We start from the raw sequence: 27,908 nt of genomic DNA on the forward strand, positions 1-27,908 counted from the left end.
GCAACACTGAGCTTTGGGGCTGGCGGTCAGACCCCTGTGCCTTCTTCCTGGGTCCACTGGACTGTGCCAGAGCCGTGGCAGCCAATAAGCACCATCTCCAGGCTATGGGGTTCCCAGGGCAAGGCCAGGCCCCCTGACCCTGGCGGGGGCTCTCCAGTACTGGCAGCCTCGGCCTGGTTCATGGGCTCTGGGGGCCCAGTCCTAGCCCCTTCCTCAGGAGGCGGTGGGCCTGGGGTGCTGGGCTCGGGGCAGAGTTCTCCTGAGCCTGGGGCCTCTGAGTCAGAGGTGGAGGTCCAAAAAGCTGTGGCTTGAGGCCAGGGGGAGCTCTGAGACGCTGGGGGGCCCCAGGGCCAGGGTGCCACGAGGGGAGGGGGCCCTGGATGAGGGTGGGGCTGGGTCCCACTCAAGACAGAGCCAGCTGGGGGCTGCAGGCAGTAGGAGGACGTCCCAGTGTCCACACACAGAGGCTGCAGGAGCCCCGAGGCGCTGGCCGGACAGGGCCCCTCTCCTGACGCCCGAGGGCACGGGCCCTCCCCATGGGGTGCCAGGATGAGCTGCACAGCCTGGCGAAGGGACTGCAGCCCCTCCCGCATCTGCAGCACCTGCTCAGACAGCTCCATCACCTGCAGGGAAGGGAGGAGGGTGGGAGGAGGGCGTGGTCAGTGGGGTGGGGACCTCACAACAGCAGACGCCCCCACCCTTGCCCCTCACCCACCGCCTGCCGAAGCTTGTCCAGCATGTCTGTGTTCCTCACCTCGCTGGGCCCAAGGGGGACAGTGAGCAGGCTGTTCTCTGTGGACAGTAGGGTGGGGTTACCAGCCAGGGCTGGTGAATGAAGACAGCGCGGGGTCCAGGCCTCCGCCCGCTTAGCGCAGACCACACGGGCCTGGCCAGGCCTGCTGCTGCCAGGAACAGCCACTTACAACCTTACCTGAGTTGCTGAATTCTGTGCAAACCGCCAGGGGGCCTCGGGCACACTGGCTTGTGCTTCTCCCTCAGGAAGCGGCCTTTGTGCCTGTCTCTCGTTCTGTCCTCCAGGCAAGGGGACACTACCTGGGCCGCCTGGCCTGCCCAGGGGCCACTTTCAACTCTGCTTCCCCAGTCCTGTATCCCCCGCAGTGGGCCAGACACGGTGCTGAGGGTTTCAGCACCATTATCTCATTTAACATGCACAACCACCTTTTTACAGACGGGAAGCTGGGGTGAGAACCAAGGTCACACAGAGACCTGGCAGCAGAGATCTCACCAAGCTCCATTCCAGCTACTTTCCAACACCAAGGTGCTGGTCTTACCCAGTGCCCTGCCCAAACCATGCAGGTGGGTGAGGGCAAGAGGGCACCCAAAGTCTGTGCCCTGCCACTTTCTCAGAGGCTCCCAGGGCAAAGGGGATGCCCTGCCAACTTCCCCCCGGACCCGGGCCCCAGTACCTGGTCCGGGAGAGGGGCTGCTGCTACATTCTGGGCCAGACCGCCTCACCCGGAAAGAGAACTTGGGCTGGTCAGAGCCACAGCCGTCCTCAATGCCATCTACTACCCTGTGGACGCAGGTGCCAGGACAACAAATCAGTTGACAGCCACTGCAGTGTTTCATGGGACAAGATGCCCCACTGTCCGCAGAGGCTGCAGAAGCTTGGAGCCAGATCAGGGGCTTGGGGCCCCAAGCGAAGGGTAACACGTGGTCCCTTCCTCTAGGAGCTCGCAGTTTCACTGGGGATTCAAACTTGAATGAGGTGAAACAGCAAGAGAGTTCTGAGCAGTGCATGGCATGAACGGTGGAAAGGGGGCAGCAGGGAGGAGGAGGACTCAAGGAAGGCTTCTTGGAGGAGGCTGGAGGGACAGATGGGCATCCAGGGCAGGGGTGTGCCTGGCCGGGGCCCCAGCCCTATCACTGCAGCTCTGCCCAGAGTTTAGTGGCCCAGAGCTCGCTCACCTGGGACTCAGATCTGGGGGTACATTCCATGGCACAGAGGGCAGCTGCAGCCCCTCTAAGCTCCGAGGGTGAGCAGAGGGGCCGGCCTCAGCCTGCAAAGCTCCTGCCCTGCCCGGCCGCCCTCTGCCGCCCAGCGGGGGCCGGGGCGCCGGTCGTCGCGGTGATAGCAGCTTGGCGGCCGAGGAGGATGAGGTGCAGCTGGGGGACAGCAGGGGGCTGGAGGGCTCATCAGCTGGGGCTGGCGAGGCCGCGGGGCCCTGCTCCCCGTCCGTCTCCTTCTCCTCCAGTGTGGACATGAGGGTGTTGTCGCCACTCAGGGAGCTGGTGTCCACCTGGGGATAGTGGGGGACAGGGAATCATCATGGAGAGCCCCCGCTATGTCCCACTCACCACCCCCCGACCCGGTCTCATCGCCCTAGACGGGAGGAGCTGTTTTTGTTCAACAGGATGCTCAGTGTCTCCCACCTCCCAAGGAAGAGACTCGGCAGGGGAAGGGGGTGCTTTTCTGCTGCCACCACAAAGCCACCAAGCCCCGGAGGCGTTCGCTGTCCCTCAAAATGCTAGCCAAGTGTGGACACGCTGTCCCTCTACTTGGTCCCTGAGGCTAACTGAACTATCCAGGAGGACCTGGTACCAAAAACCGATTTGGAATTAGTAAGATAAGGCAGGAAAACTCAAAAGCCCCTCAGAGAAGTCCTGTGTCACTGTGAAGGAGCAGGGGGCACTGCAGGGCTCTCTGCAGAGGCGGCCTGGAGACTAGTGTGCAGCCTGCCTGGCCCCGACCCATGGGCTCCACCCCTCATCTGTGACCTCACAGCCTCCCCGTCTGGTGCCGCTGGACTCGCAGGCCATCTCATGGGCCGGGAGAGCTGGGAGTGGCGGCTGAGCAGAGCTGGGCTGGGCTCTAAAGGACAGTGGGAGAGTGTGAAGGGGCAGCAGAGCGTAGAGCCCCCCCCACCACGTGCGGGGTGCTCATACGGCACTCCCACAAACCCCTTCTCTGCCCACCTCACCAGGCCCCCCAGCACTCCCGCCCCTCCCCGCACGGACCCAGCACCCTCACCTCCGCGGGGCCTCCGCCAGCACCCAGGTTGTAGCTGAGCTCCCCTCGGAGGCCCCTGCTGAAGCGGGGGGCGAACTCGGGGTACAGCGCGAGGCTCTCGTGCAGGCCAGCCAGCTGCAGACACTGCAGGACGCAGTACGTCAGCCCCTTCACATCAGCGTTGGCCTTGACCACCTGCTCACGCCGGGGCAGCTCACAGCCAATCAGATCACCCTTCCCTGGGAAGAGGAAGCAGAGGTCAGCAAGCCCTGCCCCTCAGGCACCCGAGACGGGGGTCGAGTGGGGCCTCTCCAGCCAGGACAAGAGGGGAGCAGCGGGGCCAGGGCCCTGGCTGACCCCTGCTGCCTGCCTTACTGGCTCCTCAGACAGGCTTGGGGTGAACAGCATTGTGACCCAGGTGCTCAAGCACATTTGGGATCAAAGAACTGTGCTGAAACCACCCGAATTTCAGATCTGAGACACCAGTTCTAGTGATTCCCAGGTTGCCTGTGGATCAGAATCCTCCGGGAAAGTTAAACCAACCAGACTCCCCGGGGCCCATCACTACCTACAGAATCATACTCTCTACTGGAGACCCCACAATTGTTAAGCCCTGCAGGTGGCTCAGGTAGAGCGTGTCCAGGAACCAGTATGTGGAACCAGCAAGTTAGTGCTGTGTGGCACACTGAAAAAGGCAGGGGGCCGCGTTATTCCACCTCCCTGAGCCCTGGTGCCTCATCTATATGAGAGATCCTGTATTGAACTGAGTCTGTGGTGCTTTCGCGATCTTACCAGAAGGTGTCAATGGAGGGTTTTCCCAGCACCCGGCTGAGACTGCCACCTGGCTGACAGCGATTGTAAAATGGCATCAACTCGAGTCCGCATCCTAATCTCAGAGATGTTAAATTGTGGGGAAAAAAATGTGTGACTTAGAATGATGAAATAGGATGTCTCCAATCAGGGGCATGGTGATAAGTGAGTGCAGATAACATTCCTGACACATAGACGGCCAATCAAAGTTCATTTCCTTCCCTTACCTCCCGGAAAGAGTCCCCTACAGAACATTCCCAAGAGGTACGGCACGCCACCAGGGCTCGGGCAGGGCACTCGCGGCCCTCACGAGACAGCGCAACCCACGGCCAGACGTTTCACGAGACTAGACAGCGTTCCCTTCTCCTTACGGAAAAGGATGGCTTGCTGCCACCGCCACTGTGGGCTGCCTCACGCTGCCAGCAGAACTCACTGAGCTTAAAGGCCTCCTCTAAATGTTCATGGACTTTTGCTCAAATTTAAGTGCAGAACGCATCGTCGTTAAATCTTATTTTCTTGGTTTCAGGCCATCCTTCTGGTTCCTTCGGAGAGCTGTTTGGATCTCAGTGTGATCATCTGATGAATGAGCTCTCTGTCCTCACGTGTGTCATCTGGAAATAGGATAAGTATGTATTTCTTGTCTTCATCCAAGAGGGGAGATAAAAATGAGAAATAGGACAGGACCGAGGACGAAGTTCCATACCACTGGTCTCAGGGACCAGAGCCTGCCCTCCAGGCTGGCCTCTCAGACACAGCCTCCAACTCAGCTCATCAAGGCCTGCAAGGTCCTCCCTACACCGTCGCCCAGCTCACCTCTCTTTGTCTTGCCTCTTTCCTCCCCAACTAACTCTGCACACTTAGCTGTTAGTTCATACACAGAGGTAGGGGCCAGAATTGACACTGCAAGATGTGCCGTGAGCCTTAGCTGCAAGGAGCAGGCAGGAAGCACCTGGATGTTCAACTAGGGAGGCAGGTGGGGGATGGGGTGAAGGCAAAGCAGAAAACCAGGCCATGATGAGGGCTGGGGGACCGGGCATCCACCAGGGCATCCAGAGGGGCCACGTCAACGGAGGAAACAGTTCATCCGGAACATGTGGGTAGGGACAGGATGGATCAAAGGTGGCATAAGTCCCAGTGCTGGGGAATTCTGGAGGCAAAGGCCACGGCACAGGCGGTGGCCACCCATGAAGCTGTCTTAATACTGACCGTGGATATTCTGAAGCCTGGTGCCTGGCATCAGAGAAGAGAGATTCTTTCAGGACCCATGCCAGCTCCCAGCCACGCTGCTTCCTCAGCTCCCAGCTGAAAACCATCTGTTTAATAATCCACTAGACAATCTTGCTTTGGAGTGACCAGTCTGCCACTGTCAAAATCTGCCTTTTTGCCCTTCTGAGTCTCTCCAGTTCCCCATCATTTCTCAAGGACTGCCAGCCATATGTGAGTGGCCATAACTCTGTTTGTTCAGAGTCCTGGCATTAACTCCACGCAGGGCCAGAAGTCAAACTCATGAACAACACATGGTATTTCTTTCTTCTGTTTCCTGTTGGAAGACCATCCTCCTCAAGGAAGAGAGGATGGACACACAGTCACTGCTGGGCGTGCGGTCTTGCTGGTTCTCCAGGTTAATGACAAACTTCAGCCCCTCCAGGCGTCAGCTGTCCCCACAGGGAGTCTGCAAGTGCTGCTGCCTGAGGATTTGGCTGTGGTCCGGGTGCCTTCCATCAGTGTGTGAGGCCCTCCGTAACCCATGCAGATCACAGCATCCCCACCCTCTGGGGTCCCTGCTGAAAGCCTCCCACAGCCCCGAAGCCTGCAGCCCCGTGTTGCCCGCCACCCTGAAATCGCGCCTTTTCTGCGGGATGAGTCTCCCCAGAGCAGAGCGCCTAAGAACACAATGTTAAGAAGCCTGAGGTTTAGAGTTAGCAGACCAGGTTCTAGCCCTAGCCTGCCTGTTCATTAACCTCTTGGAGCCTCAGTCTCCTATGCAAAATGGAATAGCGATCGTTCCTCCGCACTGGGTTTCGTGAGGTTTGTGTGAGTTGAAGCATGTAAGGGCCAGGACACAGGGCTGGCCCTGCTGCGGGACCCCTGGGGCCAGCATTATTGTCATGTCAGTTCCGAAACTGCAATCTCCCCTTCCTTGTCTAGGGAATAGATCCCTCTTCTTCACCTCTTTCTTTTGCCAAAAAGGGAAGTGTATTCAGAGTCTGAGCTCTGCTGTCACCCATCGCAACCCTGGGCTTGCTCGAGGACCTTCCCTAGGAAAGTAGCATGTCCCCTCTTGGGCCTGGCCGGGGTGGGCGGGGGGAGGTTGCAGTGAACAAGCATGGCGTTCACACATACCTCCGGTCAATTAATCTTCAACAAAGGAGGCAAGAATTTACAATGGGAAAAAGACAGTCTTTTCAGCAAGGGATGTTGGGAAAGTTGGACAGCCTCATGTAAATTAGAACACACCCTCTCACCATACACAAAAATAAACTCAAAATGGCTCAAAAACTTAAACATAAGAGATTACACCATAAAACCCCTAGAAGGGGACATAGGCAAAACATTCTCTGATATAAATTGTATCAGTGTTTTTCTTAGATCAGTCTCCAAAGGCAATAGAAATAAAAGCAAAATAAACGAATGGACCTAATCAAATACTAGCTTTTGTATAGCAAAGGAAACCATAAACAAAGTGAAAAGACAATATATAGAATGGGAAAATATTTGCAAACGATGCAACCGACAAGGGTTTAATTCCCAAAATATACAAACAGCTCATACAACTCAACAACAAAAAAACAAACAACCCAATCGAAAAAGAACCAAATAGACATTTCTCCAAAGAAGACATACAGATGGCCAAGAGGCACATGAAAAGATGCTCAACATCGCTAATTATTAGAGAAATGCAAACCAAAATTATAATGAGGTACCATGTCACACCGGTCAGAATGGCCATCATTAAAAAGTCTACAAATGCTGGAGAGGGTGTGGAGCAAAGGGAACCCTCCTGCACTGTTGGTGGGAATGTAAGTTGGTGCAGCCACTGTGGAAAACAGGATGGAGGTTCCTCAAAAAACTAAAAAGGGAGTTGCCGTATGATCCAGCAATCCCACTCCTGGGCATATATCCAGACAAAACTCTAATTCAAAAAGATATAAGCACCCCTATGTTCATAGCAGCAGTATGTACAATAGCCAAGATATGGAAACGACCTAAATGCTCATCGACAGACAAATGGATAAAGAAGATGTGGTATATATATATATATATATATATATATATATATATAAAATGGAATACTACTCGGCCATAAAAAAGAATGAAATAATTCCATTTGCAGCAACGTGGGTAGAACTAGAGATTATCATACTAAGTGAAGTCAGTCAGAGAAAGACAAATACCACGTGTTATCACTTATCTGTGGAATCTAAATATGACACACATGAACATATCTACAAAACAGAAAGAGACTCACAGGCATAGAGAACAGACTTGTGGTTGCCGGGGGGGAGGGGGGTGGGGGAGGGTTGGATTGCGAGTTTGGGGTTAGCAGATGCAAACTATTATACATAGAATGGGTACACAACAAGTCCTGCTGTATAACAAAGGGAACTATATTCAATATTCTGTGATAAACCAGAATGGAAAAGAATATAAAAAAAGAACATACATATATATATATATATATATAACTGAATCACTTTGCTGTACAGCAGAAATTAACACAGCATTGTAAATCGCCTCTACTTCAATAAATTAAAAAAAAAAAAAAAAAGAATGGCGTCCATGCCTCCCTTTCTCCTGCCTGAACACTCTTTCCAGCACTTTCATCCTTAGCATTTGATTTTCCTCCTTGACAGGAAGTGCTCCCCTCTGTCCCCTCACAGACCGAAGGCTGGTCCTTCGCTCAGTCTGGCCTCCAGCACCCGCGAGATTGAGTTCACCTCCTTGTGTTGCCGCCTTGTGGTCTCTGGGTCCTCTCTGAGCTTTGCCCAGGGCTCCATGGCTACTCCTGACCCCACCCTGGCTTTTTCTCCCTGGTGGCCTTGCCTGCGTCTTCTCTCCGCGTTTTCTGCAGATGGGGCCTTGGTTCCACCCGCCTCCCCGCAAGCCCTGGCGTCCTCGGTCCCACCCTCACAAACCTAGGATGGCGAGCACGGTGCCGCCCTTGAGCACCTCCATGGAGCCAGAGCAGACGAAGTAGAGGGCCTGGAGGGCGTCACCTTGGTGGATGAGATACTCGCCAGGCGTGCAAAAGGCGGGCCGCAGGGCCAGGGACAGCGTCCGCAGGCAGCCGCGGCTCGCCGCCTCAAACAGGGGCAGCTGCAGGACCTCCTTGTGAAGGTGCATGGCAATGTCTGCGCGGAGCTCGTCTGGAAGGCTCTGTAGCAGCTGCGGGTGGGATCAGGTGCCGAAGGTTAGGGTGGAGAGTGGGAGGCAGCCTCCCGCCAGCCCTTTCCACCCCGAGGGCCTCAGAGCAAGGGCAGGCGTGGGAGGGGCCTTGATTCCCCCACCCCCACCCCCACCCCACCCCACCCCACCCCCAGCCCCCGCACAGCATCCAGCTCCACACAGGGTCCAATCAGTGAGGGGGGCCGCCTCTGCCTCCCTCTCAATCACTTTATCCTCCCCGCCCGCCATGGGCAGCCCTGCTTTCCTCCTCCCGGCCTTAGACCTGGCCGTCAGTGAGCAGGGCCTCTAGACCTAGCGAGTGTGGAGACGGGCTTCCGAGCCGGCCCGGCTGCCTTCTGCTCCATGCCGCTGGCCGCCCAGGACAGAGTGGAGGCAGGGAGGTCAGAATTCTGCATCTCTTGCCCTCCAGCCCGCTGCTCCTGGGAATCTTAGGCCGAGCGCACACTGCTCGAAGGAGCAAAGGCTGGAAGGGCCGGCCCTGGAGACCTGCGCACCTCGGTGGTGTCGATACCGTTGTTCACCGCCCAGGTCGCCTGGAAGTACTCGAGCATGCGCTGCTTGAGGGGCTTGGGGATGCGGTGGATGCGGATGTAGTCGCGCAGGTCGCGGGTGCGGCTGTGGTACAGAAAGCGGCGGGCGTACATGCGCTGGATGATGGCCGTCACGTTCCCAAACACCACCGCGTGCATCAGGGCTGGGGAGGGTGGCGAGAGGGGTCACCTCCAGGACCAGCCTGGCCCGGCCGGACACCGTGCGGGACACATTTGTCCTCCCCACCCGCAGCCCCGCGCTGGGCAAGGCCCCCGGCCGCTGTGTGGGGAGGAGTCCTGCGGCCAGGTGGGCTCTCCTGGCCCTGGGCTCGGGTTCCTTGGGGCCCCTAGGCAGAAGCACCTCTGGGAAAGACCTCGGGGCCCTGTGGGAGGTGGGGAGAGAGGGCAGGCCCAGGGCATGAGTCGGGAAGTGGGCCCTGGACCGGGAACGGGGCAGGCCTCACCGCCGATGAGCATGGTGCAGATGGAGAAGATCTTCTCCGTGTCCGTGTTGGCAGACACGTTGCCGAAGCCCACGCTGGTGAGGCTGCTGAGTGCGAAGTAGAGGGAGGTGATGTAGGCGCTGCGCAGTGAGGGGCCGCCCAGGAGCTCAGGCCCCGTCCTGTTGGCCTCGCTGCCGCTGCTGCTACAGTTGTCACTCTGGCCAGAGCTGTTCCCTATCGCTGGGCTCCGGCCCACTAGGTAGTAGGGGGTCTCCAGTCGGCGGGCCAGCTCCTGCAGCCAGCCTGGGGAGGGGGCAGGACGGCACTGCTGCACTGCGGGCGCAGGTGTGCCTACTGGTACCCCCGGAGGGGGGGACACACATGGCTGCAAATCCACCCCCACGGCTCCCTGCCATGTCCGTCCCTCCTCTGCCAGCCCTGTGCGCCCCTGTGCGCCCCCTCCCCCCTCCCCAAGACAAGCACACGAGGTCGAGACTGTCATCTCCCCGACGGTGTCTCTGGGCGCTGAGGCTGGAGTGAAGAGCTCTGCACCCTCCTCCCTCTGCTGGCGCTAATCCCGGGGTGGCGGGCCCAGCTGGACGGGGCAGAGGGACTGGGGGGCTCATTGCACCAGCCACAGCCTCATCCCCAGGGCCGCCTCCTCTGCCTTGGCCTCCCAGACTCCTCTTGCTTTTTCTCTGAGCTCCAGAAAGCCGCCCCCCATTCAGCCTCATCCCCCCCACCACAACCACACACACCACCCAACCTCATGCACGCGTTCTCGGGCACACCGACGTAAGGCTACAGACGCAGTCGAGAGGACAAGGACACACGTGTGTGAGCACAGTCCTAGGAGCACAGCCACGGCCTGTGCATGCTTGGGAGAGAGACAAGGGTACGCCGGCGCTTGCACACTGACACCCAGGTAGGAGAGGGACACACCTGCATGGACACGAGCGCACAGGTGAGTGCACTCAGAGGCCACAGACAGGCAGGCCACCGCCGTGCACACAGCTCTGTACACGCAGACACAAGCCAGCCTGGGACACTGAGAGGAGAATAAAGATCGCCCCAGTCTCCTCATCAACCTCCCATTCTCTGGTCTGGCCTTGGAGGAGGTGGGGCTGCGTACTGTGGTCTCTCAGGAGCCCACAGCCGCCCAGAGTCACTCAGCCCAGCTGGAGGGCTGTGGGAATTCTAGGGTGTTAGATGGGGGTTCCCAGGGTCCACAGAGGTCCCAGTGGTCCTGGCAAAGCTGGGGGCCATGGGGAGCAAGGGAGAGAGAGCGGATCTAGCATAGAAGTCCAGAGGGTGGGCTGAGGATCACAGGCTTCGGTGGGACCCACCTCTCCACGTGCCCCTCCCTAGCTCCCTCCTCCACACTCACCCTAACATCGCACACGCTGCTGCTCTCTGTGGTCCTCACACCCCTCCTCTCACCACCCACCCATTCAGTCAGCAATCTCACGCACGTGTGCCAGGAGCCGGGGGACCCCCAGAAGCTTACTGCAGCGATGTCTCAGAGGTACACAGCACCCAAGGGTCCCGGGATGGGGCTCAAACCCACATGCTATTGGCTAGAGCTAGAAGGCTTCCCGGAAAAGGGAACACTGGTGGTTGGTCTCAGAGGATGGGTAGTTTTGAGACAAACTGAGAGGGGGTCATTCCTGATCTAGGGAAAGGTGTGGGCTAAACCTAGAGCTGGAGACAAGTACAGGCGAGTAGCTTGGCTTAGCTAGAATGTGGGGTCTGCACTGAGGGAGCAAACTCCAGGCTGAGGAGTTGCGGGGATGTGTAAAGTCCTGAGCCAAGGTGAGGACTCACCCTCCTGTTATTTGAGATGTGCTGTGAGAACGCAAGGAAGTACACAAAACTCTTTAGTCGTTACTTAGTTGGGCCTCTGAGGTGAAGCTGGTAGCTGGGTGAGGAGGAGGGGGCTGGAGGGTGGAGAAGCAGGAGGATGAAGGCAGGATGCAGAGGGGTCCCTCCTCACTCAGTCTTGGTCATGGGGCATTGGCAGCCCCTGGAGCTGGTGGCGGGATGGGGCCCCCTCTGCATGGGGCGTGTCGGCTGCAGAGGCCGTTCTGGAGGCTGGTGGTTTTCATACTGAGAAATGCTCCGAGCGACCTCCCTCAGTGTTTAGCACAGTCTTTTGAAAATCCAGCCCACCTCCACTGAGCTAATGGGATTCTGGGGCTGGAACTCTATGTCCACACCAGGGGCAATGGAGCAGTAGAACCAAGGCAAGGAGGCAAAGGGAAGGCACCTCCCACCAGACAGAGCTGGGCCAACAAGAGGCACCACTCTCACCCATGGACATCCCTCCCAAGGTGGACTTTGTGAGGCCTGGGTGTGGCTCCCACCCAGTTGGGGGTAGTTTCCCTGGAGAAAGAAGGGGTGGATGACGATGTGAAGGACTTGGAAACTCCCCTAATGTGAACTAGTACCAGCCCCTCCGGAACTTAGGGTTCAAGGGTGTGATCTGCCCAACAGTCAGCCCGCCCCTTACAAGCCCCATGCTCTCCATGGAGGGGCTCAGAGCCCCTCTGGGAGCCAAAGGTGTTCTTCATGTCAGCTCAGCAGCCCCTGTGACGTGGTCAGAATGGAGGATCCACATGGACACAAGACATGGGGTGTCTGGGTTGTGTGTGGGGAGGGGACTGACCTGGGGATTTGGTGTGTCACCCACGTAGGGGTCAGGGCTCTGCATCACCGTTACCCATCTCGCAGTCCTCTGAGCATGTTCATTGGGGGCAGCTGACCCCAGAGCCGCCTCCGCCACAGCCTTCCTCTGGGAAGGGCGGGCGCCGAGGAGCTGACATACTGCCTGTGCTCGGCAGCTAGAGCTTTGGGGAATATCCAAGTGGGCCTCTGGGCTACACACCAGTCTCCGTGGGCTTGGCGAGGGAGGGAGGATTTGCAGGAGTCTCCTCGTCCCTGGGAACTGATCAGAGCGTGTTTCTAAGGCCAACCTGGACTCCTGGTGACCGACCCCATCAAGAGCAGACAGTCATGGGGGGGGGGTGCATCTGAGCAGCTGGCCTCTTGCCCACTGACTGGAAACGGGGGCTAAAGGCCAGTTACGGGGAAGTTGCCAGAGAGCTGGAGGGCCTGGGAGGAAGAAGGTGTGTCCAATTTTGGAGCTGCGGGCGTGGAGAGTTAGACGTTATTGGAACAGAACGGTCTGGAGACAGAGAGAGAGGATGGAAGTTGAGATGTTCACACCGTGGTGCCAGTGGAATCGCCCAGGGAGAGCAAGGCAGGGGGGCGGGAGGCAGGGCAGGAGGAGGCCTCCTCACAGGGCTGAGAGATGGCTGGCAGGGTCAGGTGCTACAGGGACTTCAAAGGGATAAGAGTTTGGCCCCAGAAGGTCACTGTGACCTTCAGGGTGACATTTGGGGTTGAGAGGTGGAGGTGGAAGCCCTCCTGGCAGGAGTTAAGACATGAGTGGGAGGTGAGCAGAGAGAGGAGCTGCGAGAGGGGAGGTGAAATGAGAGTGAAGACGCTGGTGGGACGCAGAGAAAGGCTGCATTTCGGGCTGGGGAAGGGCTGAAGCAGCTGAGAACCATGCTGCCGGAGGTGACAGGAGTGGGCAAGGGGCCTTAGGGGCCAAGATGGTGGGGGATGAGCTTTTGAGAGGGTGGCGGGAAAGCGCCAGGCATCGGAGCAATCCTGGAGAGGTCTTCTGAGAGGGGTGGGGTACCCAGCTGGGCAGGGAGTGGGCGAATGTGAATGTGACACAAGCTTGACCACGAGGAGGCCATGATGGGTGAATAGACTCCTCCAGGCAGCCCACCAGGCTTCCTCCACAATGTGGGCCTGCAGGAGAGCAGGCCTGCCTTGAGGTGGTGGCTCTGTCATGCTCCCACCTGCACACACACATGCCAGCCCCCTCATTCTCCTTACAAACACGCACCTACTGGCACACATGCCCCTGATACACACCTATGAGCATGTACACATGCAGACTTGCACACTTCTGACACCTTACATCAGCTCACGGACATCCCCTGATAGACACACACTTGGACTCACATTTCCCTGACGTACGCACCCTCAAGTGAACAGATTCCTTGGGCACATATGTACACACACACACACGCACATACACACGCACACACACACACAGAGGCAGCCTCCAGTACCGATCTCAGGCAGCTCGGAGGCGCTGCTCTCGATTTCCCGCTGGCCGATGTAGAACCAGATGCAGGCCACCCAGTGGGCGAGCAGGGCGAACACGGCCATGAGCAGGGTCAGCACCACGGCGCTGTACTGCGAGTAGCGGTCCAACCGCGGGAGCAGGCGCAGCAGGCGCAGCAGGCGCAGCGTCTTCAGCAGATGCGCCCCGACGTACTGAGGTGGGGGGAGGGGGAGGTCACCCCAGGGCCGGCCCTCCCGTCCTGCCCCAAAGCCCACCCAGCCCAGCCGCACTGACCACGTTGACCTTGAAGGCGTGTAGCAGGTCGAAGGGCAGCGCCGCAATGACATCCAGCAGGAACCAGGTGCTAACGTAGTGGAGGCAAATGGACTTTGGGGCAAACACCACCTGGCCCGACTTGGACACGAACGTGGTGCGGAAATTCAGCACGATGTCTGGGGGAAGTTGGGGCGGGAGTCAGCACCAGTGGGGAGGAGCCACATTTTCCTGGGCACCTGCTCAGTGTGTAACACTGTCCTGGGCCCTTTACCTGCATTGTCTTAGTTTTCGCAGTAAACCAGAGGGTGGGTATTGTTGTGCCTATGTGATGGAGGGAGAAACCAGCTTGGAGAGGCTGTGACTAGCTCAGGGCCAAGTAACCCATTAGTGATGAAGACATATTTGGAGCCTAGGTCTGACTTCAAGGCCCACAGGTCATAAACGGGGGAGGGCAAGGGGGACACTGGAGGGCAGTGGAAGCCATGCAGACTATCCCCATCAAAGCCCGGGGGGTCACTGGCCCAGGGAGGGGTGGGAGGCACAGAGCACACATACCAAGAATGAAGAGGACCTCCACGGCCAGGTCACAGACGCTGGGGGGGCCGCGGGCGGCACTGGGCTCCCGGGCTGTGCTCACGCACACACTGTAGGGCACGGTGACAGCCACGTAGAGGGTGGCGAGCAGGATGAAGCCGTCCCAAGTGGCCCTCAGTGCCCCACAGTGCAGCAGGATGAAGGGTGACTTCCGGATGGCAGCTACTTTGTACTCGGGCAAATTTGGCTTCTCTCCAAACACCCCCTGAATGAGAGGCAGGGCCGGTCCGGGCAGGGAGGACAGGAAATTGGCGCAGGCTGAGTCTGGGTAGGGTCTGGGACAGGCATCTGCCCCCGTTCTCTCCCTGCATTCTCAAAACAACCTCTGACACAGGCATCAGAGTCCCCTTGTTATGGATCAGAAGACTGAGGATCGGTGAGCTCAAGTGACTTAGGTGAGGTCACACAGCTGCCTAGGGGAGGAGCCAAGATGGAGCCAAGGCCCATCTGACTTCAGGGCCAAAACTCTCCGCCATACCTTCGACAGATCAGGCATGTGACATTCTCACCACAAGCCCCAAAGTGCTGGTGGGGCCTGAGTAGCCCCCTGGACATTCTCTCTGTGGTGGGCTCAGTTCCCCTCCTCCATCTCCTCAACCGGCCCCTATGCTGCCCCACCCCCCAAACACACACCCTAGCGCCAATCCACCTTATTGAGCTTGTGCTTGCCCTTGGGCTGCTTCTGCAGGTGCCCAGACAGGTGGTAGAGCACAGCCCGGCTCCGTCGCCGGTTGGCATTGAAGGCTTTGGACCCTGCCCGGCCATATCGGCGTCGGCCACCACCTGCAAAAGAAGAGGGGCGGGAGAGACTGATGGGCGAAGCACTCACATGCCTCAGCCCAGGGGCTTGCGGGTAGGACACCAGTTGCTGGCCCATGGACTGGTCTGGCTCACTGACTCGTTAGTCTATTTAGAGCTGGGGGCACCAGCGTTTCTCACTTCCTGGAGTCACTTGTCAACACCAGCAACGGGCAGCCCTGGGGGTGCTTACAGACACTCCCCCCCAGTGCCCGCTTCTAGGAGAAGGAGGTTTGGATCCAGGCAAGGCAAGAGAGGAACACCACAGGGAAAGGCCTGAGAGGGGAGTGGGAGGTAGTTCCCAGGGTGGGGGAGTGCAGAGCTGGCAGGAGGCCATTGGGCAGAGTCGAGGCCGCCCAGGGCTGGAGGGGGGGGATGGGGAACAGAGAGTACCCCCAACACCCCCAAATGGCAAAGAGGCCTTGGAGCAGCTTCTGATGACAGCTTTGTGAGCTGTCCAAAGGCCACCCCCAGCCCTTAGAGGATGCAAGAGGGGAAAGACCACAAGGACTTAAAAGAGGGCTTTGGCCAGGGCTCCCCAGACATGTCTGCATGAGGACAAGGAACCAGATGGGTCTGTGCTCAGCCTCGCTAATTGGTGGGAAAATGGTACTTCATGGGCACTAGTGGAATTTGTTTCTTTCAGTTTCTTAGTAAAGTTGCCTTTAAAAGTCCAACTTGGGCTTCCCTGGTGGCGCATTGGTTGAGAATCTGCCTGCCAATGCAGGGGACACGGGTTCGAGCCCTGGTCTGGGAAGATCCCACGTGCCGCGGAGCAACTGGGCCCGTGAGCCACAACTACTGAGCCAGCGCATCTGGAGCTTGTGCTCCGCAACAGGAAAGGCCACGACAGTGAGAGGCCCGCGCACCACGATGAAGAGTGGCTCCCGCTCGTCGCAACTAGAGAAAGCCCTCACACAGAAACGAAGACCCAACACAGCCAAAAAAAAAAAAAAAAAAAAAAAAAGTCAACTTTGTCTCCACAAGCTCTCTGTACCTGGGCCTGGGGAGATGAGAGCAGCACAGGCTCCTCAGCCAGCAGAGCAGGAGTCAGTGAGTGCAGGCGGGGTGGGGGGCCCACAAACCCACACTGGGCACCATGGCCCCACCAAGGTTTGAGGTACCCGGCAGCCCCACAGGCACCCACCTGTCTCCTTCCATCTGTCGGGGCCCCCTCGGTTCTTGGTATCACTGATGTCCTTGTGAGAGACTAGGAAGAGGGCCACCTCCCCTTTCTCATTCTTTATGGGTATCACATCCAGGAGACACCAGAACGGGAGCCCTGGGCACAAAGACAGATTCAGCCCAGCTCCCATTCTCCGCCCGAGCCAAGGTGACAGAGGGGCCATTGACACCCCTGGTCAAGGCACATGCCAGCTCCACTTAGGACACTTAGACTCGATCCAACAGGGCGGGGGAAGGCAAGGGAGAGCAGAGACGACAGTCAGACATGTGTGTTCATAGATCTGTCCTGCTAAGTAAGACAGGGACATTTTTCTGCTGGGGTGGGAAATCCAAGATGGGAAATTGAGTACCAGCTGAGATTGGGGTGAGGACCGAAGAAAGGAGGGACCAGGAACAAGAGGAGGGATGGAGAAAGAGGAGAGGGGAATGTGGGAAGATGGGATGAGATGGGGAGATGGAGAAGATGGGATTGGAAAGGAGGGACTGTGGATGGGGTGGGTACCAGGCTGGGTGAGACCACGAAAGTAAGGCAGGCCGGCCAGGTGGCCCCTCACCGCTCTTCCGGTACAGGATCAGCTCGGCCTTGAACTCCTTGTGCTCATCCAGGGCCTTGCGGATCTGTTGGCGGACGAGCTCACTGGTGTCTGGCCCATAGAGGAAGGAGCAGGCACAGCCCCGCTGCATGACCTCGGCCCGGGAGAAACCCGTGAGGTCGCAGAAGCCATCAGAGCAGTAGACCACGGGGAAGAGCCCCGCCACCTGGGCGTTGCCCAGCACGAAGTTACTATCTGCAAGAGAGCACCTCTCAGAGGAGGTGTGGGGTGAAGGGGCACAGGGTCTACTACCCCTCCTTTCCCAATTGCCTGCAATCAAAGGGTAGGTGTTACAAATCCCAGGAATCCTGTGTGTGAGTGTTTGGGATGGGGGGTTGGGGGAGGGTTAGGACAGGAGCTATTTATGAACAGGAATTAGAGTGTCACCTGTGTGTCAGTGCCCTGCAAGTTCCCACTCCTAGCATCGCGTGTATAAGTGCATTCAAGAATTGGCATGTGTGAGCCCTGAGGTTGGTGAATGCAGCCCCGTGTGGGTGCTGTGCCCTCTGGAGTGTGACTTGAGAAGCTTGGGGTGAGGGGTGGGGTTAGGGATGTCCAAAGGAGGACTGCAGGACCAGTTCTAGGCCAGCCTCAGCCCCCCTCCCCCCGCCCCGCCAGCCTCTGCCAGGTTCACTCACCAGCCAGGTACTCAGGTTGGCTATTTGGCTCCTCCCACCGAGACACACTTGGACGGAGAGGCAATCCAAGCCACCATCTATTCTGCACTCTGTTTGAGCCCCAGTTGCCTGAGCCCCTGGCTCAGGAATTAGTGAATGTGATCCACAATGGGGGTGTAAGAACAGTAGCTGAGCTCTGGCAGCCTGGAGCCAGGAGTGTACTGGGGAGTGGGGGGCGCTGAATCAGCAGGCTGCAGGAGCCAAGTGCAGGCAAAGCAGATGGAGAAGCCTGGGGTGGGGATGGTCTCAGAGATGGGCTTCCACCCATATCAGGAACCAGAGGCAGAGGCAGAGAGCTGGGAAGCCCCACTGGGGGTGAGTTTGAGGGAGGAGGAGAAGGGAGGGGGCTTTCACGATTTTCCCAGTGCTCAGAGCCCCGGAAAACCAGGATCCAGAAGCTCTGGTCACCTTCTCCAAACTTCCCCAGTCTTAGTGGGAGTCCCCAAACCTATCTTTCTGGGGCTAGAGGGCTCGGTGGGTTTAGGCTGGTGGGTTTAGGTGGTGAGGTGAGGTTGGACTCACAGTGCTCTCCGGAGTCCCGCCTACTCCATCTCGGTCTGCAAACCTCTTTTCTAAATCTGTTTTTTTAGCCTCTAAAGCTGTCCCTTGAGCACCGCTTCCTGGCCTCACTTCCCAACCCGCCAGTTCAAGGGTAGTCTCGGTGGGATAGCGCCAGACGCAGGGATGGGATGGGTTAGACTGACTAGGTCGGGGTTCGCGACCCCAGGAACAAACGACATGACCGGCCCCCAAACCCAGAGAGTTCTAGCCATTTTGCCTGGCCCGGGGCAGTGTTGACTCTGAATTTTTCGGAAACGGCGTCTGGAAGGAGACGGTGGTCCCAGCTAAAAGTGGGGCTCGGGGAAGGGAGGGCGAGAGCAGGAGGGCTCCAGGCTGAGGTGTCTGGGTGCAGGACTGACGGGAACACTGGCCAGGGACAGCTGGTCCAGGAGCCAGTGGGGCGAGGGTCGGGACTCACGCGTGCCGTCGAAGCGCGTGGCGATGGTGTCCAGGAAGGTGTTCTGCGGCGCCAGCAGTCCCCGCATGGCCGGCATCTTAGGCGGCTGTGGCCGCCTGCCCCATCCCTCCGGGGCGCGGGGGCTCAGCGCCGGGGGAGGGCGCCCAACTCGGCCGCCCCCCGCCGGGCCCCGCGCCCCCTAGCGCAGCCGTCGGGGGGCAATGCCCACCCCGGGCTCGCAGGTCCCGCCAGCCGCCCGCGCGCAAGGGGGCGTCCCCGCCGTCGGGGCCCGGAGCATGGCGCGCGGCTCCTCGCGCCCTGGCCGCCCACGATTCCCGGACTCCCGGCTGCGCGCCCTCTGTGCTCTCGGCACCTTCGGCTCGAGGTGGCTGCAGCAGCGGCTCCCGTTTCGACTGCGGGTCGGCTCCGTCTCGGGCTCCGCTGGGCACCAGATCCCCGCAGCTACCTCCTTCTGTCGGGGAGAAGCGGCAGCCTCCCTCCCTCCCTCCGGCGCCTGCAGCCAGCACCGGGGTAACCATGGAGACGGGGCACACCCAGGCAGGGCTGCCTCCTTAAAGGGACAGGCCTCCCGCCGAGGGATTCCCCCCACCCCTCGGGACCTCGTGGGGGCAGGGGAAGCGGCGCCCTCCCTCCCTCCCCGCGCTACGCAGGCCTCCCGGGCCACCCCGAGCCGCCCCGCCCGCCCCTCGGAGAACGACGGGCAAGCGCCTGGTCCCGCTCGGGCAGACTCAGCCGCAGGGGCGAGGCATCTTTCTCTGCAGCATGGGGGTTCTCACAGAGCCTGGCAGCCTCTCCTCCCCCGGAGGGACCTGAGGAGAGCTCAGGCGGGGGATGAGCGGGGGGTGCGTGGTTTAGAAGATTTCCCCTAAGAAAAAATGTAATGGGAAAGGGGGCTGGGCTAGCAGGTGGAGGTGGTGAAGACCGGTGGTTGGCGGAGGTTGGGGCAGGGGAAGTCTAAAAGGAGATTTGGGGGAGGGGGTCTAAACCCAGCTTTTAGGCATCCAAGCCATTCTTAGCCTCAACTTGACCCTCCAGGGAATGGATCGATCCGTCACTAAGCGACGCCGCGGCTGGCTGGAGCTGCCAGGAAATAGGAGGGTGGGAAGTCCTGGAAATAGGGTTTAGATGCTCTCCGTGTGTGCCCGGGAGGTGGAGGGGTGGGGAGTGGAAATGAGGTGTGTGGGGATGGGGGCGCCCCAGATCCTTTGTCTTGCCCCTGTGTTTCTCTCTTTCCCCCTTTGCCGCTCCCAGGCTGCGCTGAAGGGTCAGGTTGCAAATACAGGCAGGGTACAGTAGATGTCAGACGCTGGGGGAAACTTCCTAACCGTGCGCTAGTGGGTCTTTGCGGGCGGGGAATGAGAGGACCGAGTCTCCGCTGCCCCCAGCGCCTTTAGTCCTAGAGAACTAGGCTCTGCGCTGAAGGGGGAGCGGGGGCTGCAGGGACCCCCACCTCCAGCGAGGGGGTGGGGAGAAGGGGCCGGCGGGCTGTGCGGAGCCGGGCCCTGGGCGGCAGTCTCTCACTGGTCTCCAGCGCTGCGTCGGTCCCACCAGCCTCGCGCTGCCAGCGCCGCTCCTCCTCCCTCCCACGATTTGCCAGCGAGCGCGGCTACCGCCCGCGCCCAGAGGAACCGCCGTGGCCAAAACAGCAATTTGTTCCCGAACGAGTGATGCGGAAGGCTCAGCGCCCCCACCCCTCTAGGAGACACAACCATAGTCAGCAGCATCGGAAAGGAAGGAGTGTCCCCCGCTCCACCCACCCCTCATCTGTGACAAGGGCCAAAGCCCCAGGCACCTGTATTAAAATGAGCTGGTGCTTGGGCAGGAAGAAGAGGAAGCGTCCCCCTCCCCCAGTCCTCTGAATCCTGGAATCCCGCTCCCAGGAAGCACGACCCTAAGGAGGCTGCAGATCTTGCTTCCGACCCCCGACTTCCCACCCTCTCGCATGGGTCCAGGGCTGCACAGTAACCCCTCCCCCAACGGCTCATCTTTGCCCCTCCAGGCGATGTTCAAGCACACTGCTGAGGAGCTGGGGCAGTTTAGGAATCGGCTCACTTTGAGAGAAAGGATGAGGCTACGGTGGAAAGCACCCAACTTGAGAGCCAGGCTACTTACCCAGGTTCGAATATAGTTCTGCCACTTGCTGTTGTAATTTTCCTTGTGTGACTCAATTTTCTCCTCTGTGAAATGGGGACAATAGCTACCTCAGAGGGTTGTTAGGAGGATTAAAAGATTAAAGGTTCTAGGACAGTGTGTGACATTTGCAACATGTAAATATTATTATCTGATTTTGAATCTTATAGGAGCCCTGTGAAATATGCAGAGTAGATGCTACTTACTCTCCATCTCACAAATGAGTAAACAGAGGCAGAGATAGAGGAGAGACTTGCTCAAGGTAACCAAGGTGGTAAATGGCTAAGGTTCCAACCCTGACACACTCCCAACCCCAGGTCCAGAGTCTACCTCACTCCAGCATAGCTGTCTCCCACTGTGAGGACTCAGAAACAACCCCAGGCTAACTGTGTGGCACTCACAAGGACTGGTCATCTGGGGTTGTGCATGAGATCCTGATGATCCTCCCGTGGAATCCCAAGTGTTCAGACTGTCAGTCTTCAAGCTCATCTGCCTGTGCTGGTTTTGAACATCAAGCCAAACCATAAGCTTTGGGTCAGGGTGAGCAGGCGGTAGACAGAATACGTGGGGTGCCCCAAAGAATTACCGTAGCTGAGATCGACTTGGTGCCAAAGCACTGTGCTAAGTGCTTTCCTTGGATTATCCGGTTAATCTTTATCATAACTCTGTGAGGGAGTCACTGTTATAATTGCCAACTTACAGGTGAAAACACTGAGGCGGAGAGGTTAAGATGCGCTGCCTCCTCCAGAAGCTCCAGGCACAACGCCTGCGTCACTGTTTTGGTGCTCTGGTCCCCACTTCCGGGAGAAGAAAATATACTAATGTCTGTTGAATGTTATGATCATTCTTCTTATCACAGAATGAAACAGCAATGTTTTGGGCTTTAAACCCCTTCCCCCATTGTCCTTCAAAGAATTTGTGTGAAAGTGTGTATGGGGTAGAGATGCAGCCACTGACCCTTTGCTTTGGCCTGGCCTGGTTTAAGGTGCCTTTTCTGTCTAGATGAGTGTCTAGATCTCAACCCACTTCACTCTTTCACTTTACCTAGTCCCTCAGGTCTTCCTGCCAGACCTGGCTTATGGTGAATTCCTTGCCCCTCCTTCCAACCCCACAACCCCCGCACCCACTCCCCATGCATACGAGCGCGCGCGCGCACACACACACACACACACACACACGTGCACGCCCGCAGGGCAGGGGCCCACGTTTAGGAGACGGTAAGGTGGAGGTCGGGGGGAGTTGAGAAGACAACAGGGCATGGCAGGGGGTGTGTGGGGAGGTTAGGGACCACTGGGCTCCCCACTATAATCTCCTCTTCCTCTCCCCTTTCCCCAGTTCTTGACTCACTGGCCACAGCGGGGAGTCACAGGGAAGGGAAGGTTGAGGAGGAGCCCTGTTCAGAGATAGCTCAGAGCCATTGTCAACAAGGAGAAACTCAGGAGGCTGCGTCTTGGAGCTGCCGTGGGAGGCCTGTGGGAGTATTATCTACAAAAGGAACAAGGAGAGAGAGGAGGGAAGAGCAAAGAAAGGAAAAAACCGCTCAAGACAGTCCCCCTCCCAAGTGCAGGTGGAGTCAGTTGCTGTGTGCAGCCCGTGAGAACAGGTGGCTGTCGAGGAACAGAGTCCAGGGCCCCTCCCGTCTCCTCTCCTCTTCCTCCTCTCTCCAGCCTCATTCCTGGAGGTCCCCAGCTCCGTCTCTCCTTCTCAGGCTGTGTGGTGTGGTGGGGAAATCTCAGGCTTTCAAGTCAAACTAGTCTAGGTTTCAATTCTAGTTCTGCCACTGAGTGACCTTGGGCAGGGATGGGGGACGGGCGCTAATCTCGAAGAGCATTAGTTCCTTCATTTGTGAAATGATCCTTTCTCAGAGGATTGTGGAGAGAGTGAGATGAGCTTAGTAAGTGGTTGTGATTGTTATTGAAAGTCCCCCTGAGCACTTGTCCTGCCCCTGGGTGCTGGGACCACAGAAATGAGCTCAGCACGAAGCCTCGCTGAAGGTTCCCCATTCCCACCAAAACAAACACAACATTTTGGAATACTCTGAGGCCTCCAATACTTGGCCGCCCCTTAGCTGTCTCATTCTAGGCCATCCCTTTTCTTTTAGTGGAGGATCCTAGCTAGTGTGAGGAAACCACAGTAAACTTTCTAAAAGGGAATCCTGGATAAGCTGTTGTATATCGCATGGCTAGTTAAGTGGAGGAAAGAGATCTGAACTGGGAGTTAACTAGGTTGACAGCAGTTTGCTACCGTGCCACAACGCTGGGGTGCCTTGTCCTATCCTTCGGTAAACAGCCTATTAAAAGGGGACGGGGGCTTCCCTGGTGGTGCAGTGGTTGAGAGTCCGCCTGCTGATGCAAGGGACACGGGTTCATGCCCCGGTCCAGAAAGATCCCACGTGCCGCGGAGCGGCTGGGCCCATGAGCCATGGCCGCTTAGCCTGCGCGTCCAGAGCCTGTGCTCCGCAACAGGAGAGACCACAACAGTGAGAGGCCCGTGTACCGCAAAAAAAAAAAAAAAAAAAGGGGGGGGGGACGATATGGTCATTTTGATGAGTGCCCACTGTGAACAGCCACAGGACTTCAGGCCATGGGGATACACTGCAGTTGACTGTGGGCCTCGCCTGCCGGACGGCCAGTTTACCAGTCCTGCCTGCAGTCAGCAAGGGAGTGAGTCTGAGAAATCTTCTTGGTCTCTCAAACTGCGTGTTCTAGCAGCACCAGAAAACGGGTTTGTCTGAAATCTAGTTACAGAGATAGCCTAACTGGGTTAAGTTGAAGAGAGACATAAAAGGAGACCTGACTTTTCCCTGGGGAATCAGAGTGGGTGGTATTTGTTCCTGCTGTTTTGACGGCTGTGAAGGGGCGGGGGGGGGTGTTGCTGGAGAACAGTTTTGCTGGTGGTGGTGATGGTGGGTGAGTTTCCTCACCCAGAAAAATCTTCAGATAGCGGTTCCCCTTGGTAGGGAGTCACAGACTAGTAACAAAACTCCCTCAGCACCTGTAGGGAAATGATGTTCCCTGGCTCTCCTCGGACTCTGCCACAGCCTTGCTCCTTGTTTGCCCATGTTGGTGCCGTCAGCATCTGGCCTGTGCCACCCAAAGAGCTCAGAAACAGGGGTGAGGGTGGCTTCCTGACAGTTGTCAGGACACGAGGGCACAGAGCTCACCATGCTGGGGGGATATGCACTCAGAGGAGAAAAGCTGCAGAAGGAATAGGGTGACGGAAGTATTACTTTTTTATTTTTGGTTAATTTCTGGGTTTTTTTTTGGTTATTTTTGGTTTTATTTTTATTTTTGGTTAATTAGGTCTGTAAGGCTGGAGATCAGGGAAGACTTTCATGCACTTTTTAACAGGGCACGAGAGACAGAAAAGTAAAGGAGTTATGGTGAGTGAACGTTTAACTAGTCACAGGTTAGCTTGGACACCAGGGTACTGTTCTCAGAACCTGCTTGATACCTACCCTACCACTCCATCAAGTAGTTACCAGTCTCCACTTCCCAGTTCAAGAAGAGGTTCAAAGATGTTACGTTATTTGCCCACGGTTAGTTGGTCACATAGCTACCAAGTTGTGAAGCCAGAATTAAAATCCAAGTATCGGTCTCAAAAGTCCAGGGTCTTTCTACTCTACCACACTGCCCAGCCACCAGACACTGCTGAGCTCTAAGAGCTCTAGTTCCTTCACCTGCAAAGTGGTTGAGGAAAGAGCTGGAACCATTTGTCTTTGCCTCAGAACTCAGCACAGTGCCTGGCACCCAGCAGGTGCCTCAATGTTTGAAGCAAAGAATGTGCGCAGATGGCAAGCCACCAGAAGTCCAGCTTGGCTGACTTTACAGTATGATGTTCTGGCTACCAGCATTATGGTCTGGTACTCTGAACTGGTTAAAATAATGACAAAACAGCTCCTTGTATCATTTGCTAACCTCCAAACATGTACCATTTTGGATACCCATTTCTTCTATTACGTGTGATTCCAGATGCATATAATCCTCTCCAGGTGGGATGAACCCTGTAGATCAGGCAAGACAAACCCTCATTTTGTTAGGTCGAATGGCAGGATTTCCAAGGGCAACAAGCCATTACTCTACTGACCTTCTCCAAAGTAGAGGTTCACAGATTGATAACCATGTGTCCTGGCTTTTCTAGGCCACTCCCAACCTAAAGTAGTTTATCCTGTTGTTCCCCATACATACATTCATATTCACAAGACTGTACCCTGGTTTGGGATTCTGAAATACGATGTCACCCTGTCTATAAACCACTGAGCAAATGCCTGATCACCGCTGGTATAGTTCTAGTTCAAGCACAGGCCCTGCGAGCAGTGCTGCTCCATTATACTCACAGGAGACAGCAAGGCTCTTTCATGCAATAGAATTACCTTGTACTCTTTGATCTGTATGTGTCAGTTGCCCCAGCTAGTTTATCAGCCCCACAGAGGGCTGTGTTTTAGTTATCTTTATCTCTCCTTAGCTTCCAGCTCAGCAACTGTACAAAGCACTCCCAAACACCGTTGGTGAGAATCCATGCACCTTTTAAGAGTACTTTATCAATAACTGTATGATCCAACAATTCCACTCCTAGGAATTTATCCTAAAGGTACACTCTCACATGTAATGAGTGATGTATGTATTATATTGATGAAATAGCTCATTTCATCAATACTTATAATAGCAAAAAACTGAAAATCATCAGTAGGGACTGGTAAAACTAATTATGATAAATTTATACAATTGGATACTATGCAGCCATAGAAAGAACAAGGTACATTTATGTATACTGACATGGAAAGAGGTCTAAGCAGCATACATTTTTCTGATATATGTATATAAATATAGAAAATCTCTGGAGGGATAAATAAGAAACTTAACAGTGGTTGCCTCTGGGGAGGGAATAAATAGTCCAGAGTGGGATGGAGGCTTATTTTTCATCATATACCCTTTTGAACTGTTTTTTTTAAACCATTTACATATATTGATTTTTCTTCAAACCAAACAAAAACTAGTTATAAAAAGTGAGGACAAGTTAAAAAAAGCAAGTTGCTTAGGAATATGCATAATATGATTTCCATTTATGTAAAAGAAAGAAAAAACATATTTGCATGTTTGGATTTAGAAAATTTGTGAAAAGATAAACAAGAAACTTATCAGTGATTTCTTCTAGGGAGTGGGACAAGGTAGGGGAGTATTTTTCACTTTCACATCATGTATCCTTTTGTACCTTTAAAAAAATTAGCCTGTATTACTTTTTTTTAAAGTGAATTTAAAAAACTGCCATAGGGCCTCCCTGGTGGCGCAGTGGTTGAGAGTCCGCCTGCCGATGCAGGGGATACGGGTTCGTGCCCCGGTCTGGGAGGATCCCATATGCCGCGGAGCGGCTGGGCCCGTGAGCCATGGCCGCTGGGCCTGCGCATCCGGAGCCTGTGCTCCGCAACGGGAGAGGCCACAACAGTGAGAGGCCCGCATACCGCAAAAAAAAAAAAAAAAAAAAAAAAAAAACTGCCATAAATAAGGGGCCTACGGAATATTTGATGTTCATAATGAGGCCACGCTAATTTAAATTTTCTCTCTCAGGTGGCACATAACTGACAAAGGTAAACCTGAAGTTTCAATCTTATCTCTTAGGCTGGGAAAGGACAGGACGTTGATCTCTAAGAGGAAATGGAAAGGGAAGGAGAAATGATGGTTAGGAAGGTTGTCTCTGAACACACAGCAGGAACTGCCCAGGGTACAGAGCCTCCCTCCTCTTGGAAGGAAGAGCTGTTGTGGAGAGCAAAGAATGAGCTGTGCAGTTCAAACTTAAGATAAACCTCACTTCTCTTCACTGAAGAAAGTCAAATGTCAAATTTAGGAGAATATCTACAACATGAGATCCTAAATGAATTATGGTTTAGACATATCTAAAAAAAGGATTGTAGAATGCATATAGTATGCTCCGTTTTTTGTAAAAAACAAAACAAAAAATTAAAAGCCTATATATCAGGCTTCCCTGGTGGTGCAGTGGTTGGGAATCCGCCTGCCAAGGCAGGGGACACGGGTTCGAGCCCTGGTCCGGGAAGATCCCACATGCTGCAGAGCAACTAAGCCCGTGCGCCACAGCTACCGAGCCTGCGCTCTAGAGCCCGCGAGCCACAACTACTGAGCCCACGTGCCACAACTACTGAAGCCCACACACCTAGAGGCCGTGCTGCACAACAAAAGAAGCCACCACAGTGAGAAGCCTGCGTACTGCAAGGAAGACCCAACACAGCCAAAAATAAATAAATTTATTTAAAAAAAGCCTACATATCTATGTGTATAAGCACATATATGCTTTGAAAAGGTTTATAAGGATATATGCCAAATTATTAACAGTTATTACCCCTGAGGAACAGAATGGAAAAGTGGAAAACTAACTTTTTCCTTTTACATTTCTGTATTATTTGATATTTTAAATGCTATTTTTGTAATTAAAAACAATGTGTAAAAAAAAAACTTCAAAATTTTCAAACTTTTTGTGGTCATAGAAAAAAGTCTTCAAATATTTTTCTATAAGGAGATTTTAACTTCAACTTCAAGGCAGTTTTGACAAACATGTGGTTTCCCAACTGTTTAGGTGGTTAAATACAGTCTTGCCTGGATATGGGCATAGACCTCATAATCCTTCAAGGCCACTTCAATCTCTGGATTTCCTATAAAGTGTAGGTAAGCAATTAATCAGAAAAGCAGGGCTTTTTCCTGATACAGCAGGCTGATGGTGATGTTGGATAAATTCCCCCAAATGAGGTGGCCAGCCCCTTAGAAAATGGCTTCCTAGTACTCCTTGACTATTGTTTTCTTTACTGAAAGACACACACACACACACACACACACACACACAAACTCTTTTTCTTTCTTTCTCAATCTGTGCAACCAACCTGAACCCTGGCAACTCATCTTCAGCCAAAGAGCTAGGGGAAGCCCTGAGGCAGCTAAGTTCTGCACCACTGCCACTTACAGCTTGGGCTTCAGCCTTGGGAGAACAAATGCTGGGGAAGAAAAAGCTCTGCTGTTATTAAATCACTCCTCCTGTGAAGGGACAGGCAGTGGAAGACAGGGGTGTGGACAGAGCCTTTGGTTGCCTGGGTGAGCTCCTGGCAGCTGCGGGTTTTCTGAACTGGTAGGCTCTCCTTCGGAAAGTCACCATTCCCTCTCCTACAGACCTTTTCCCAAGAGGAACTGCTGCATCTGCTCATCCTGGCTTTTACATTTAATTTGGTTCTGAAGGTAAGCAGTGGACAAATGACTTAGGAATTGGACGCCCTCATAAGCCCCGAACAAGCTGTTCGAGTGACTTCTACCCCATGAGGCCCACAGAAAAAGAGATAATGAAATGAAGTCACTTCCTGCTGTGAAACAAACGTGG

At 55.6% G+C, this 27,908-nt stretch overlaps 1 protein-coding gene across 1 annotated transcript; it reads right to left on the bottom strand.

The window, feature by feature from the left end:
* Nucleotides 1-26: 26 nt before the first annotated feature.
* On the bottom strand, nucleotides 27-18,480 carry KCNH3 (potassium voltage-gated channel subfamily H member 3). The gene is made up of 15 exons (XM_060112988.1): nucleotides 18,405-18,480; nucleotides 16,710-16,943; nucleotides 16,118-16,252; nucleotides 14,822-14,955; nucleotides 14,134-14,377; nucleotides 13,597-13,754; nucleotides 13,307-13,514; nucleotides 9,183-9,464; nucleotides 8,683-8,882; nucleotides 7,918-8,167; nucleotides 2,993-3,210; nucleotides 1,930-2,261; nucleotides 1,428-1,534; nucleotides 716-792; nucleotides 27-623 (listed from the first exon to the last, which is right to left on the bottom strand). The coding sequence occupies exons 1-15, from the start codon at nucleotides 18,478-18,480 to the stop codon at nucleotides 27-29; spliced, it is 3,252 nt and encodes a 1,083-aa protein (XP_059968971.1).
* Nucleotides 18,481-27,908: the final 9,428 nt, after the last annotated feature.

The sequence above is a fragment of the Mesoplodon densirostris genome, chromosome 11 (genome assembly GCF_025265405.1).
Source record: "Mesoplodon densirostris isolate mMesDen1 chromosome 11, mMesDen1 primary haplotype, whole genome shotgun sequence".
NCBI lineage: Eukaryota > Metazoa > Chordata > Mammalia > Artiodactyla > Ziphiidae > Mesoplodon > Mesoplodon densirostris.

What these genes read in the sequence shown, in the direction of transcription:
- KCNH3 (XM_060112988.1), bottom strand. Translation starts at nt 18,480, where the DNA reads ATGCCGGCCATGCGGGGACTGCTGGCGCCGCAGAACACCTTCCTGGAC. An exon ending in ACGCCTTCAAGGTCAACGTG is followed by an intron (nt 13,515 to 13,596) that starts GTCAGTGCGGCT and finishes CCCCCACCTCAG; the next exon opens with TACGTCGGGGCGCATCTGCT. An exon ending in ACGGTATCGACACCACCGAG is followed by an intron (nt 8,168 to 8,682) that starts GTGCGCAGGTCT and finishes TCCCACCCGCAG; the next exon opens with CTGCTACAGAGCCTTCCAGA.